Source organism: Macrobrachium rosenbergii, chromosome 3 (assembly GCF_040412425.1).
Source record: "Macrobrachium rosenbergii isolate ZJJX-2024 chromosome 3, ASM4041242v1, whole genome shotgun sequence".
In the NCBI taxonomy this organism is placed as follows: domain Eukaryota; kingdom Metazoa; phylum Arthropoda; class Malacostraca; order Decapoda; family Palaemonidae; genus Macrobrachium; species Macrobrachium rosenbergii.
This window is the reverse complement of record NC_089743.1, coordinates 24,471,477-24,488,154: the sequence shown is the minus strand read 5'-3', so window position 1 is coordinate 24,488,154 and position 16,678 is coordinate 24,471,477. Positions and strand designations below refer to the sequence as shown.

Here is a 16,678-nt window from a genome sequence, read left to right as displayed (position 1 = left end):
GTTTTAGTTTGTTTTGTGGGGGTATATTTGTCCAATCATTTTGCCAGTCCCTATAAATTAAGGGTTTAACTGATATTGTTGCACCTCTCCCAGCTATAGTCAGCATACCCACCCATCAGGAATACCCCTGGTTTTCTGCTGTAGTGTCTATGGGGTCAGGACTAACCATACCACCTACTCACTTAGCATCTTTGGCAAAGTCATACTTATTAGAGTTTTACAATCACTGATGGCTTCGAAATTCCTTTACTGATGAATGGCATAAAGCTATAATTATTCCTATCCCCAAACCTGGAAAGGATCCCTGTAATGTATATAATTACAGACCAATTTCTTTAACAAGTTGTTTATGCACATTACTAGAGAAAATGGTAAATGCTTGACTAACATGGAACATTCGAGAAAATAAAATTTTGACTCCCACTCTGTTTGGGTTACAATGTAACACATCTAAATTGGATTCTGTATCTAACTTAGAAGACGACATAAGAAGAGGATTTGAATGAAAACAAATTACTATAGCTGTCATTTTTGACACTGAAAAGGCATATGATACTACATGAAGATGTGCAATAATAAAAATGTTACATAAAAACATCATCTGTGAACTTTCACCCAGGTTTATCGAAAACTTTTTGACAAAATGCACTTTTCAAGTGAGAATTGATGATGAATTGTCAAGTACGTTTCCACTTGAAAATGGTGTTCCACAAGGAAGTATCCTTAGTGGCACACTGTTTACTCTAGCAATAAATGACATCAGTAATAATCTGTCTATTAGAATTAAAAGTAACTTTTATATGGATGATTTTGCCATATATTATTCAGCATCTCGCTTAAAACATGCAGAGTGAATCATTAATAAAACTATAATAAAAATAGATGAATGGGCCTCATCTGTAGGCTTTAAATTATCCATACAAAAGACTCAATCAGTAATGTTTTATAAAAATAAAATGTGGAAAAAGGGTGAAGAAATAGATTTAAAAATCAGAGACCATAGTATAACAATTAGCCAAACAGCAAAATTTTTGGGATTAGTATTTGATACTCGCTTGAACTGTAAAGCCCACATAACATATGTGAAACCTAAATGTAAAAGAGCATTAAATCTAATTAAAAAGCTATCAAACACTACTTGGGGAGCTGATAGACATACCCTTACTTTACTGTATAAAATACAGTGTTGTCTATCATTGACTATGGAAACGAAATATATGGCTCAGCATCAGATGCAATGCTGACAACGTTAGACCCAGTTCATAATGAAGGCCTTAGAATATGTTCAGGAGCCTTTAGATCATCACCAACCTCATCTTTACAAGTTGAATGTGGTGAACTACCACTGTCTCTCCATAGTGAGTTTGTAATAATGAAGAGTGCCTTGAGAATTCAGACAAATGATTCTCCAACCAAAAAATTATTTGAATTAAGAGATGTATTTGTAAACAATCACTCACCACCTTTTCCTGTTAGAGCTAGAAGACTGTTTGAGTCGTTGAATATAAATGTGCAATTGCCTTCAATAGTAAAATTACCTCCTCCTTGGACTATGAATAAAATAATAATTTGCATGCACTTGAAATATTTATAAAAAATTTACTCATATACCCCAGAACACCATAGACAACACACAATAGAGCATATAAACCGACAAGGTCCACATTACGCAATATACACAGACGGATCTAAATCAGAGTATGGAGTGGGATATGATGCAGTATCCAAGACAAAATTTATAAATTTTCTCTACCTGAAAATGCCTCAGTATTTACAGTTGAGTTATGCGCAATAGCATCAGCCATAAAAATAATTAAAGATACCTCATGTAATAATTTGGTGATTTTTAGCGATTCTAGAAGCGCCATTGAAGACATTCAGAGTTACAAACCAAAAAATAACATTGTACAACAAATAGTTATTACTCCATAAATTAAATAATAATGGGAAAAATATAGAAATATGTTGGATCCCTGCCCATGTAGGGGTCAAAGGAAATGAAGAGGCTGATAAAGCAGCTAAAGAAGCAGCCCATATGACATGGTCTAATGTAAATGTCCCAGTTAACGATTATATAACACATATAATAGTAGGCATTATAAACAAATGGCAAAATAAATGGAATAAAGAACCTGAAAATAAGTTGAAGCAAATAAAACCTGGAGTTAAAAAATGGAGTTCATTATACCAGAGAGAGAGAGAGACATGCACAAGTAATTCTAACATGCCTCCGAATAGGTCATACTCGTCTGACACATGGACACTTAATGAGCAGCCCACATTAACCAGCTCCCGAATGCTCATAATGCAAAGTGATGATAATAGTTAAACGTGTTATGCAAATGTCCAAAATATAACCAATGTTGGTTATCAACTTTTGGAAATGGATCAGTTGGTGAAGTTTTATCAGTCTCCAACATTTTCAGTTGACTCAATTTTAATATTCATGAGAAATGTAAATTAATTGATAAAGTATAAAAATTAATTTATGAAAATACAAAATCCCACAGGGCAACTAATATATAAAAAAAATCCAAATTTTAAAAAATCATATTCGCGTTCTCACGATTCGCGAACTCACGTATTCGCAGATTTCTCTGTGGAACATATCTACCCATTATTCGCGGAAAATTCACCCATTTGCGGTATTTTTCACTGAGAAATATTCACTAATTACTGTATTTTCATATCGTTTTCATGATTAAATGCACTTTTTCTGATAAAACTATTAAAATATTCAGGTATAAGCATTTTTAGAGGGTTTTTCTTGTGTTTAAACTATCAAAATAGGCAGTTCTAAGTGTTTTTAGAGGGGTTTTAAGTATTCGCGGATTTTAGCTATTCGCGGGGGTGTGCGATATGCATCCCCACAAATATGGGGTGTTTACTGTACTTAGTTTTATTTATTTTTTTCAATTGTACAGATGAAACTTGGGTAAATATATTTAATGTGTGCATGTGTCCTAGTGTGGAAGCATATGCCTTTCTGCTTATTCTTAAAATTTCATTATTCATTCATCATTTAGTCCCAGTGCTTAGCCTATGGCTTAGACCTGGTACTCCATTTCATTTTAATCCTTCCGGCCAGCCCTATGAGAGCTGTTAATCAGCTCAGTGGTCTGGTTAAACTTAAGGAAAAGCCTTTTTAATGAGGGTTAATCTTAGCCTTGTAGAGTGGTTTGTCTGTCTAGGGTGTAAACCCTCTGGGATAGTGAAAATGCTTGAACTGGGTATATTGTTTTGTCTGCTATATTGAGTTTCCTAATCAAAATAGATTTCCTTTTCATAGGGTTCTCATTCTTGGCCAGGAATGATGGGCCAATGGACAATAATAATTGAAGGTCAACTGTTTGCACAATGTATTGTCCCTGTCCAAGAGAGCCCAGTTCACTAATACAAGTTCCTGATGCTAAAGCAGTAAAGAAGCTCGCCTTTTGCAGCATATGAGTTGTGGTTGTATTTGGTCCACTGAACTGATGGGCTGACAGAAGTCTGAGCACCTTATTCAGGGACCAAGTAATTGGAAGCCTTGCAGGAGCAGGTCTTTGTAGTGCAAAAGACTGGAGAAAGGAAGTAGCGATTTTTATACTAGAATCAATACCAAGCCCATAAAGCCAGTGTTCCACTAATGCTGCCTTGTATGCCATGATTGCTGTAACAGCGAGGCATTTATCTTCAAAAAGGTATATAAGAAATTTGTTTCAACAGAGATCTCAACTGGGCTCTCAGCATGGATATAATCTAACTACATTTTCCATACAGACTGGTATTGTTGGATAGATGATGTCAGTGGTTTCTGCACTAGGCACCTAGTGATGTTGGGTGAGTAATTTTCACGGGAGACAAAATTTTAAAAATCCACATGTGAAGGTCTCGGCTCAAAAGGATGCGTAGACAAAGTTCCCTCTTACTGTCTGGGATAAAACAGCGGACGGTAATGGAATTGAGTTCTTCACCCATTGTTGAAGTACTAGGAACCAGTGCCTGTTTGGCCAATTTGGGCCTATTAAGTAAGCAGTTCCTTTGAAGGTTAGAAGCTTGTACAAAACCTTCGAAATCTGGGACAATGAAGGAAAAAGGTATATCGTCTTCCGTTTGTTCCAGTCTTGTAGGAATGCATCTCTTGCTACTGCTTGATTGTCCAAGTTCGGAAACACATATACTGGAAGGTGGTGGTTCTTGTATGTGGCAAACATGTCTGCTTCTGGTTGTGGAGGCATGTTGGCAATTATTTGAAAAGAGTGATTGCCTAACATCCATTCTGTTGAGGTTGTCGTTTCCCTTGATAGAGAGTCTATTACACTGAGCGACCCTATGACATTGCAGCCATGTTGTCTAGGACCAACCAAATGTGTGTCTCTTTTGGAGGTTTCAGTTTTCTGATAGAGAAATAGACAGCTCCAGGAAGTTGATATGACATTTCCACAGAGTAGATGACCGCCTCCCTGCTACCTGACGATTCTCCCAATGACCTCCCCAACATGTCAAGGAGGCATCTGTATGTAATATTACTGGTACAGACAGAGGAATAAGGGTGACCTGTTTTGCCAGAGACTCTTTCTGAGTCCAAGGTTGAAGTATCTCCCTGACTTTTTGATTCCTTTGATGAGGCTGATCACGCATCTTTTTTCTTGCATGCGATAGCCAAAATTTGTTTACATTTTTCATTTGCAATCTGAGGATTGGATCTATCACAGATGCGAACTGTAACAGGCCCATCATACGTTCTAATTGCTGTCTGGAAACACTGGGCTGTGCAAGGAACCTTTTGAGGTCCTTCCTTATTATGTTTTGAGTAATCAATGGGGAGAGACAACTGGCCGTGACGGGTATCCCAACAAAGTCCCAGCCACTGAAAATGTCTGTTGGGTGTGATGCTGGATTTTTCCCAGTTTATCAGAAAACCATTTGACTGGAGTCTGTCAATTACTGCTCTAAGGTTTTGTAGGCACTATGTTCTGGTGGGCCCCCAGATTAGACAATCGTCTAGGTAGGCTACCAGTTGAATTCCTTCTTGCCTGAGTTCTCGGACAACTACTGCTACTAATTTTGTAAAAATTCTTGGGGCAATGTTTAGCCAAAATGCATGACTTTGAACCTGTGCATTTCCTTCCCAATCCAGAACCCCAGGAAGGGGTGGAAGGGAACAGCGATAGGGACATGCCATATGTGTCTTTCAGATCTATAGAAACTATCCGGGTCCCTTGTGGAATGACTGAATGTTACTTGGGCAACAGAAGTCATCTGAAACTTTTGGCAAGCAATGTGCTTATTCAGTGTTGATAAGTCGAAAATCAACCTCCATTCGGAGGAATCCCTCTTGGGGACACTGAAGAGAGACATGCTTGCATGTGATAGTGTAGATGCTGACCCCCGAGCATACAATTCCTATTGGGATCCACCTCTTCCTTTCCCTTTGATAGGCATTCCAGGCATTGCTTTTCCTTTTCCCTGTAAATATGTTTTTGGACACTTTGAAAGGGATATTTTTGCTGCTGTTGTCCCTTTTGAGGTAATCTTTTTGGGACGACTAGAGACTTACATGACTCAGAGTCATAGTGGACCTTTTTTTGGGTTGGGAAAAGGGAAATCTCAGGCTTTTTGTTTCCTGGATTCCCCTTTTCCAAGGAGAGCGTTCACTGTACAGTTCTGCTGGCAGGCTTGTTTGTTAAGTTGAGCCACAACAGACTCCTCAAAAAGGTCCTTACAGAAAGGATTAGATTGTAATAAGGCGGTTACATTGCAAAGTGATTTATTGGAGCCCTACATTGTTTCCTTCCGAGCCTTTATGCACTACTCTAGAAAATTGTAGAGTACTTCCGATAGGGTTTGCATAAGTGATTTGGTCACAACAGCAAAAATTGTTCTGGAAGATTTTTGGTGGCAATCTTCCGACAAGGTAGTCGAGGTCATACTAAGAAGGAGGATCCTGACATGAAATTCTGCCAGGGCTGTCACTTCTGAGATTCTTCTCATAGGGGTCCCAAACTGTTGAGTGGCTATGTCCAGAGGGAGCCTTTTACTTTCAAAAGGAAGACCAAGCATTGCCCATTCCTTGGTAGAGTTCTCAGAGACTGAGATGACAGCAGCAAATGGCTTTGTTTCTACCATTGGCTCTCGTTTTCTAATTACTACAAAGTTCTGAAAATCTGCCTTTACATGATTAATTATTTTAAATGTAAAGGGACAGAAGGCCAGGGCTACCCTACAAGCAATTTGGGTCTTACCCAAGATAGCCATAGAGCTCCATTTTCCATTAACCTGGTAGAGGGTTTCTTCTATAGTTTTCAATGCTATATTCGTGGGTAGGATAACTATTTCTTTTAGCAGTTTCTGAATGTTTACTGAAGGTGATACCAGGCGCCATTCCATATTAGGAAATGCTGCTCTGCCTAAATTCTACACATTCAACTTCAATTATGGTTTTTCTTTCATTAATAATATACCGTCAGGAGAAAAAATGCACATCGAGGCATTTCGCCAAGGATTATCAGTGTCATCAGGGGCAGATACTGGAGCCCCTGCTATATTTTGATTTGAAGTTTTGTAGTCCGAACTGGCCATTTTCTTGCTATCACTTGGAGCCCTAACAGCAAACTTTACTTGAGCAGATTGTGCAGCCACTTCATCCTTCCAGTTAAAGGCTGAGATGATGATATACCTTCCATGTAATTCGGTGTCCAGGACCGATCTGTTTTCCTGTTTGGAATCATGTATAATGTCCCTTATATTTTCCCATTCCATGGCAAGGACATCTTTGATACTGCTGATAATTTCCTTAAGGAATTCAGCAAATGCATTAAACTGTGTATCCCTTTTTGGGGAGCTTACGCAATCTTCGGAATCACCCATCATGTCCCTTATACAGTACAGTATATTACCGTTCTGTAGCAAGGACATCTTTGATACTGCTCATGATTTCCTAATGGAATTCAGCAAATGCAGAAAATTGTGTACCCCTTTTGGGGAAGCCTGTGCAATCTGATTGAGCTTTGCAGCCGAACTGCAACTGCACGGTAACCAAGGGGCAGAAGTCCTGGGTGAATTACTATACCCCTCAGAGAATATAGGTATTTCAGCTGGGGTTGGGTGGATCCTAGTAAGATCCCCTTCGGTATCCGATAGCTGCATAGGAGACATGATTTCCTTTTGAGGAGTTTATTCCATGTACAGTTGAAAGTTATGTCCCTGGTCCTTCTGGGTTCAGCAGGCAGTTTCAGTTGCGATATCCACTTCATGTCCGCTAATAAGGACATCTCCCCAAAGAGAGTTAACCTGGGAGGAACTAGGGACCGATATTTTAGGGTTTTGGCCCAAACATAGGTCTTGCTCAGAAAAAGGGGCAAATATCTTTTGCTGGAGTTCTGCCAGAAAGATATAATCTCCCCTTTCCGTACCCCTACTAAACTCTAGGACCGAGCTTGACAGTTTAAAGCAAGCTGTTTTATTCTTAAAACTTGTTGCCAGGAGCAGGCTACAAATTTCACAAAAATCTGGTGACCAACCATATTCCCCTTTATTTCTGCATAGTATGGGCCATACTGATGTGAAAAGCGAACCGAGCAATTTGCTGCGGCACACTTAATCTGTGGGTCTTGCATAATAGCGGCCTTGTAATGATATAAAACATAAATATTTATTAGAAACTGCTCGGTACTAATTATCTATAATCATTATATAGATAGTACACTCAAATGTTAGATGTGCTAAATTTTTTGTGTCACCACTAACAAATTAGGTTAATCTTGATAAAAGTATGTGCTGTAACCATATTGCTGTATACTGTTAGCCCTGAAAAGTAAGTTTCTCAATATTACACACTTAAGCCAACTGTATACTGTAAAACAATTTGTTTATCTAGCTTAATCCAGTCTAGGTTATTACAAGTCACCTTTAATGGGGAGCGTTTTGATAAAATCGTTTTTCGCTAATAAATAGCAGTGTTTTTAATGAATCAGTTTCAAATTTTGTATTTAATTTTTGTATAGGGCAAAGGACTGTAACCATAATTTTTTGAATGTTACTGGTAACAAAAATTTTTCAAAATGCATCTCCATGCTGTGCAAACTTCAAATTTATGTAGACAGATATTATATATTAGAACAAAGTAAGAGCCATTTTTTTCAAATTTTTTTTTTTTTAATGAATTTATCTAGTTTTCTAGGCTACTATAAAAAATTTTTAGGGTTGAAAAAAGGCTCTTTGTTTAAGAAAATATTTAGCTTTATTTGCTTTTTGTTTCATTGAGATTATATATAATTACAGTTTGAATGTAGTAATTTTTCGGCCTTAAAAGTTTTATCTTGAATATGAGCCAGCGTTTGATGAAAGCTAACTGTATACTGTGTTTTTAATTTGTTTAAATTTTGTGCCTGGGTTTATTTTTGTATAGGGCAAAGGCTTAGGCATTAGCTGGTAACCCCACCACTTTTCAAAGGGCATCTCTCCATAACTACACTAAGAGCTCAAATTTACGTGGTAGACAGATATTATATATTAGAACAAAGTAAGAGACTAAATTTTTTTTCTTTTTTTAATGAATATTACTTAAGTTTTTTGAAAAACCGATTGATTTTTTGAAAAAAATTCCCCAAAAATTTTCGAGGGACAAAATGAAAAAAACTCTCTCTTTGTTTTAGACAATTTATTTACCATTTGCTTTTTGTTTCAAAACTGTACTGTATGGAGGAGAAACTTTAGTTTTGAGATTGTTTTTTGCTTCTCTGTATTTATTTGCTTGCTGTTACCTAACAGTTTGATGTTTTTATACTATTTGAAAAGCCAAAATACACAATAGACTTTAAGGTAATATAAGGCTAAATGAAGCTAGATGAAGAGTGTCAAAACACAGTTTAGGTTGGGCCTTAACGTTTTACTTAAACTGAGCTGCTACTGACTGACTGTCTGACGTCACTGCCTGCTAAAATTGTCTGTCAGCTGTGGTAGGTCCACAGAGTTGCCATATAACGCATTTAGATATTATTATTTCATAGCTAAAAGGAAATTACTACGATATACTGACATTATCATTACATTATAAAAATCAATTTATTCTATGATAGGGTTACTGTTTTTGTTTATAACTCCTAAACTATGACGAATTTTTTAATAAAACTTTCTGAGAAGATAGTCAGGAATATGATGCCATATATAAAATATCTCAGAAAATTTTGACGCTCCCCTTATTGCTATAGGCATAAATAAAATCATTTACAAATTTATATAATTATTACATAGGTTTTCTTAAAAGTATTCAATCATTTACCTATCATTTTGTAAACAAATTTTGTAGAAGTCTTTATCTAGTCTAGGCTACTATAAACTACTTTTTAGGGTTATAGGCTACATAAGAAAATAACAGCAGTAGTCATTAAATTATAATTACTAGTAATTTTTGCCTTAAAAGTAAATTCTTGAATGTTACACCACTCAAGCTAACTGTATACTGTAAACTAATTTGTTTATTTCTTTAGCCACTGCTTTATTTGTACTACACACCACTTTTTTTTAGACACCATTTTATATTTAATTATTACATAAAGTTTTAATGTTACACCACTCAAGGTAAAACTGTACTGTATAGTGTAAACTAATTTGTTTATTGAAATACAACAAAAAACAACCTATGGTTACAAGACACTTTTTTATCAGTTTGGAAATATTTGACTCATGTAAGTCACTAAAATTGTCTGTCATAAGTGCGATTATAAAAATTTCAACCTTCGGTCAACTTTGACTCCACTGAAATGGTCGAAAAACGCAATTGTAAGCTAAAACTCTTACATTCTAGTATTCAATCATTTACCTTCATTTTGCAACAAATTGGAAGTCTCTAGCACAATATTTCGATTTATGGTGAATTTTTTAAAAAAACTTTTTCCTTATGTCCGCGCGGTAACTCGGCCAAAAATTTCAGAAATTCTTTCGCCATTTTGTCGTAATTTTTGCACCATTTTATATTAGCCATTACATAAAGTTTTATATATGAAAATGTGTGCAATTTCATGTAAAATACAACAAAAAACAACCCATGGTTGTAGCTTTTATCAGTTTGGAAATATTTTCATGTAAGTCACGATAAGTGCCAAATTTCTACCTTCGGTCAACTTTGACTCAACCGAAATGGTCGAAAAACGCAATTGTAAGCTAAAACTCATACATTCTAGTAATATTCAATCATTTACCTTCATTTTGCAACAAATTGGAAGTCTCTAGCACAATATTTCGATTTATGGTGAATTTTTGAAAAAAACTTTTTCCTTACGTCCGCTCACGGTAACTCGGCTGAAAATCTCAGAAATTCTTTCGTCACTTTGTCTTAATGTTTGCACCATTTTATATTAGTTGTTACATAAAGTTTTATATATGAAAATGTGTGCAATTTCATGTAGAATACAACAAAAAATAACACATGGTTGTAGCTTTTATCAGTTTTAAAATATTTTCATGTAAGTCACGATAAGTGCCAAAATTTCAACCTTCGGTCAACTTTGACTCAACCGAAATGGTCGAAAAACGCAATTGTAAGCTAAAACTCTTTCATTCTAGTAATATTCAATCATTTACCTTCATTTTGCAACAAACGGGAAGTCTCTAGCAGAATATTTTGATTTATGGTGAATTTCTGAAAAAAAACTTTTTCCTTACGTCCGCGCGGTAACTCAGCCGAAAATCTCAGAAATTCTTTTGTCACTTTGTCGTAATGTTTGCACCGTTTTTCTAATAGCCGTTACATAAAGTTTTATATATGAAAATGTGCATAATTTCATGTAGAATACAACAAAAAATAACTCATGGTTGTAGCTTTTATCAGTTTTGAAATATTTTCATATAAATCACGATAAATTGAAAAAATTCGACCTTCTGTCAACTTTAACTCGACCAAAATGGTCGAAAACTGCAAATGTAAGCTAAAACACTTACAGTCTAGTAATATTCAATCAGTTACCTTCATTTTGCAACAAACGGGAAGTCTCGAGCACAATACTTCGATTTATGGTGAATTTAAAAAAAAAAAAACTTTTACGTCCGCGCGTTACGAATTCATGCATCATTTTGTGATAATATTTTCTCTGTGTTGCTTTGATCATTTTACAATTTATATACCAAAATCATCACAATTTAGTGTACAATACAAAGAAAAAAAAAAACTCATTAGCTTTAACCGTTTTGCTCACAGTGCGATTTGTATACAATTATATATGAAATATTTTTTTCGCACTGTCATATATTTCAATATTTATATATGATAATGATATTTTTTTCATTTCTGATGGTTGCATACTAAACTTCAGGCAATGAAAAAAAAAAGGATCCAAAAATGAGCTCTTAATCTTAAATACTATGCGTGCTGTGATTTTTTGAAAAAAACTTTTTTCCGCTTCGGCCCTAACTCCCGAACGCTGCCGGCATACGGCAGACACTTTTGTAAATAGAGGCTCGGCGTTTAAGGGTTAATTACATTTTATAATTACTACATATGTTTTGTCTAAAAGTAAATTCTTGAATGCTATGTCACCCAAGCTAACTACTAGCCTAAATTACTATAACTCACATTTAAGGCTATAGGCTACATAAGAAAGTGCTTCAATGAAAACATTTTTACCAAAGAAAAAATTTTTAATAAGCTAGGTACATAAATTAAGTACACTTTCAGTGGCAATTATATGAAAAACGTTAAAGTTTAATAATTACAAAGGTAAACAGACATTGTAATGTTTTTTCTTTTCTATGCAGCCATCAGTAGAACAGTAGCTACTGAAAGTAGTTCCATAAGGAAAAACATCGTATGGTCTGATAAAAGATCCCTATATCAATGATAATTGGGGAAAATTTTCACCAAAAAACTCATTCACTATGGCCAAACAATTGTTTTCACTTACCTTAAGTTTGGAAAATGAACATGGTTAAAAGCCTGAAATGGCTTAGCATAAAATTATGTGAATGGTCAGTTAGTTAAAAAGCAATTACAACAAATTTTCTCACATGCCATAATCTAAACTTGGACCTAGCCTAGTCTTAGGTAGCCTAAAACAATAAAAGGGGCCTATCTTAATGACCTTCAAGAAAAGTACTGCTATAAAAATAAGAAATTTAAAAAATAATTTGTATTTTTCCTAAAATACAAACCCTCAGTCTTTACATATGGGGATTAACTTTCAGCGAGCTGGAAATCCAGCCATTAAACTTTCTGCAAAGTGGTTATGGTAACAGTTACTGAAGGTAAGGGTGGGAGGACCACCCACCTAGTAGGAAAGCACTCAAATCTATGTAGTTTACCTTTTGGCCTAGGTAAGAGAATGAGTGGTGGAAAGAGGTGGGCCCTTATGTAAAGACCTCAGGTTTGTTTGTTGGGAAAAATAAAAATTATTTTAAAAACTTGTCATTTGTACCTACATGAATACAAACCCTCAGTCTTTACGTATAGGAGACTTACTTTTGGAGGGAAGATTCAGAGTAAATCTCTGAACTGACTGGTAGTTCAGCTTACCTGGGTGTACTCTTCCTGGTCATGAAAGACCAAAGGAAGGAGACTGTACCTCTGATCTACTGAACAAGAGATGTTCAATCATCAGACTTCTGGGCACTTTGAATTAAAGGAATGTAATGTCCTTGATTCGAAAAGGTTGGATGAACCCACAGTTTTGGAGACCATAAAGCTAAGAATAACCAACTGGTTTGCTAGAGAGAAGAAAGGCCTTGTATCTATTAATCCACATAGAACTAGATTATAGATAGGATACTCAGTCATCTAGATCACCTGCATGCATGCCAGTCCAGCATGTGATGGCTCGTTCACTTTTCATGTCCACTGGAAGAGGAAGGAACACAGGAGAAAGGGAGGAGGCCAGTCCCACACACACACCTCCTTGCAGCCGCACACCTTAGGTGAGATGCAGCCTGTCCCTCAAGAACTGGGTGAACTAAATGACTTGATAAGTAACCACCCTAGGATCCAAGGAAAAAGGAGTCCAAGGACCTGTGGGCAAAGTCCCAAGGTAAAAGTTGAATGTGATCTGCAAGATTACATTCCATCCTGGTACTCGACCGACAGGTTCTTCCTGAGTGCGATGGACAGGTCGATGACCCTGGCCTCGAGAAATCTTGTCCAAAATGTACTGATGTTCACCAGGAAGTTGCGGGGTACGCTCATTTGATAATCTTGCTAGTCAGAAAAATGACAATTTGGATACCATTTCTCGGGCAACTCAGAGCTAACAAATGAATCATTGGCATTGGGTTGCAAGACTAGTTTATGGAGGCAGCATAGATGTCATACTGTCGTTGGTGCCACAGGACCATAGAAGGACAATGATCCATCTCACTGATCATCTTTGAAACATGTAGAATGAGTAGGCAGATCACAACTTTAGAGAGTTGGAGAAAAGGAAGGACTATGATCAAGCCTCATCAGAGGTTGAATAGATTCCTCTAAGTCAAGGTCTTTATCTCCTGACTTCATGGAAAAACTGTTGTATTTACATCTATCTTGCTTGTGATGTCTGGTTGGCCACTGTACTGAATGTAATTCTGTCTGCTCATGTACTTGCACTGCCGTAGAGTAGAAGAAAGGACACTAGGCCGTTTTTGGTGACCATGACACCACTATGGTGTTGTTGCTATCACACCGAGTGTCTACTTGGATCTTGAGACTCTTGAAAGTTTAACAAGAACTGTGTCTAAGTTCCAAGAAATTAAGTGTAAGAGGTTGCCTAATTCACACACCTAATTTTGCATTGGCAAGAGAAGCCGGATTCCAGCTTTTCACACACAAACTAACCACCAGCTAAAAAGTTTTTCGACATTAAAACTGTCACTAGGACTTAAAAAAAACAAAGCACTTAACTTGCCTCGTTTGTTATATCCATAATAATTGAAGATTGTTTTGACTGGAGTGTTTTTAGGAGCACCGAGTACATATTTTTTACACATCTATCCTGTATGGGCAATGGCTCCCAGTCTGTACAGATTACGTGTCATCAAGGTGGCAGCATATGTATGAACCTAGGTAATGCCTGTAGTTAAGAAAAAAGTGCCCCTCTTAACTGAGTCTTATATTCCCTCCATCACATGTCAACGACACTTATACTGGGCCTAGACCAACTAAAAGAGAATTCTTATCATGGAGCCTGAATGGACCCGTGAGAGCAAATCCTTTGAGGATGAACAGCGGCCACAATATAAAAAATTTCATGTAATATCTGATTGAAAGGATTTTTATATTTGTCATATTTATTTATTTTATGAATTATTACTTGGTATAAAAATGACTAGGATTTACAAGTATAGTTTCTGGTAAAAATAACATTGATATTTACAGCTTTTCACTACATGTATCAGAAAATAAATGTCTTTTCAACTTGACACAAAAGGATTTCATATCACAACAGATTAGTTCAATTCTCATAATTTTGAGTCTTTTCCTTGCACTTCCTCAATGTCTTCACCATCTCCCTCCATGACATTTTCTGGTGGTACTTCAGTTACAATGAAACTGTGACTTTCAGACAGGTCAATAATTTCCTGAGATCCACCTGTGGGCAAATGACCACCAACCAAAAGCTCTTCATCCAACATATCTGTATGATTGCCATCCAGGTCATCAAGAGGAGGGAGTGAAACAGGCTGTAAGTGGAGAAAATAAAATTGGTGATGGGGAATTGTGATAAAAAGTTTTTCTCCTTAACTATAGTTTACTAATAATTCACAACAACTGTTCCATAGAGGCAATTTCTTTTCCCTTGATTCTGCACCTTAAACTTTCATTATTGTATTTGTGTGCTGGGGTAACAGGAATCATAAAAACACCACCCTTTTAATTACTAGCATAAAAGTAATGCAGTTCTCTAGTACCTCAATTTAACAAACACTGGTGGTCTGGCTTCCTGATAATTAAAGTCTGTTAAGCAATCAAAGACCCTATGTTACAGCTAGCACTTGAATATTTATTTTATCTTGCAGCAAACAGCACTTGCACATAATTCTTTACCTAATCTGTACTTTACACTTCTTTACCTAATCTGTACTTGACACTTACCATTCAATTTTCAAGATTTATTTAACCCTTAAACGCCTACTGGACATATCATACGTCGACTAAAATTGTCTGTTGGGTGCCAAGTGGACGCAATGCACATCAACTACAAAAATTTCAACCTTCGGTCAACTTTGACTCGACCTAAATAGTCAAAAACGCAACTGTAAGCTAAAACTCTTACATTCTAGTAATATTCAATCATGTACCTTCATTTGCAACAAATTGGAAGTCTCTAGCACAATATTTTGATTTATGGTGAATTTTTGAAAAAAACAAATTTTCTTATGCCCACGCGGTAACTCGGCCGAAAATTTCAGAAATTCTTTCGTCATTTTGTCGTATTTTTGCACTGTTCTATATTAGCCGTTACATAAAGTTTTATATATGAAAATTGCGCAATTTCATCATTACAATACAACACAAAATAACTCATGGTTTAGCTTTATCAGTTTTGAAATATTTTCATATAAATCAATAACTGCCAAAATTTTATAAATGAAATGGCAATTTCATACATTCTAGGACCAATTGGAAGAATTTACAATTTCATGTACGTTGGTAATGTTTGCACTGTTTTATAATACAAGTTTTATAAAGAAAATAATTTCATGTAGTTGAAAATAAGCTTTTATCAGTTTTGAAATATTTTCATATAAATCACGATAACTGCCAAAATTTCAGGCAGTCAATATTTTCATATAAATCACGATAACTGCCAAAATTTCAGGCTTTGGTCAACTTTAACTCGACCGAAATGGTAAAAACGCAATTATAAGCTAAAACTCTTACATTCTAGTAATATTCAATCATGTACCTTCATTTTGCAACAAACTGGAAGTCTCTAGCACAATATTTCGATTTATGGTGAATTTCTGAAAAAAACTTTTCCTTACGCCTGCGCATGCTGTAAACTCGGCCGAACATCTCAGAAATTCTTTTCAGGTTTCGTCAATGTTTGCATTGTTTTAACGTTACATAAATTTTTATGTATGAAAATGGCAATTTCATGTAGAAAAAACGCAATTATAAGGTTGTAAAACTTTTACATTCTAGTAAATATTTAATCATGTACCTTCAATTTTGCAACAAAATGGGAAGCTAAAACTCTTACTCTAGCACAATATTTACCGATTTATGGTGAATTTGTAAAAAAAAACAATATTTCGATTTATGGTGAATTTTGAAAAACATTTTCCGCGCTGCGCGGTAAACTCGGTCAACATCTCAGAAATTCTTTTCGTCATGTTGTCGTAAATGTTTGCATTGTTTTACATTAGTCGTTACATAAATTTTTATATATGAAAATGTGCGCAAATTCATGTAGAATACAACAGAAGATAGCTCATGGTTGTAGCTTTTATCAGTTTTGAAATATTTTCACATAAATCACGATAACTACAAAAATTTCAACCTCGGGTCAACTTTAACTCGATTTAAATGGTAAAAACGCAATTGTAAGCTAAAACATTTACAATCTAGTAATATTCAATCAATTACCTTCATTTTGCAATAAATTGTAAGTCTCTAGCACAATATTTCGATTTATGGTGAATTTTTGAAAAAAATTTTTTTTACGTCCTGCACGTTACTTAATTCATGCATCATTTTGTGATAATATTTTCTCTGTGTTGCTTTGATCGT

At 35.7% G+C, this 16,678-nt stretch overlaps 2 protein-coding genes across 17 annotated transcripts in view; one reads left to right on the top strand and one right to left on the bottom strand.

Annotated features, from left to right (window-relative positions):
* dgt1 (dim gamma-tubulin 1) overlaps positions 1-16,678 on the bottom strand; it is a 102,471-nt gene that overhangs the window by 21,132 nt on the left and 64,661 nt on the right. For 12 of the 13 annotated variants that reach the window (XM_067128718.1, XM_067128684.1, XM_067128678.1 and 9 more), the window contains one exon: positions 14,215-14,625. The exons of the other annotated variant lie outside the window; for it this stretch is intronic. In XM_067128718.1, the coding sequence (XP_066984819.1) occupies positions 14,404-14,625 (222 nt within the window). In that variant the 3' untranslated portion in view covers positions 14,215-14,403. Of the gene's footprint in view, positions 1-14,214; positions 14,626-16,678 lie in introns of those variants that run through there. 13 annotated transcript variants of the gene reach the window in all.
* Positions 1-16,678, top strand: part of LOC136853369 (uncharacterized) — a 162,020-nt gene that overhangs the window by 136,240 nt on the left and 9,102 nt on the right. The gene's annotated exons all lie outside the window — the stretch shown is intronic.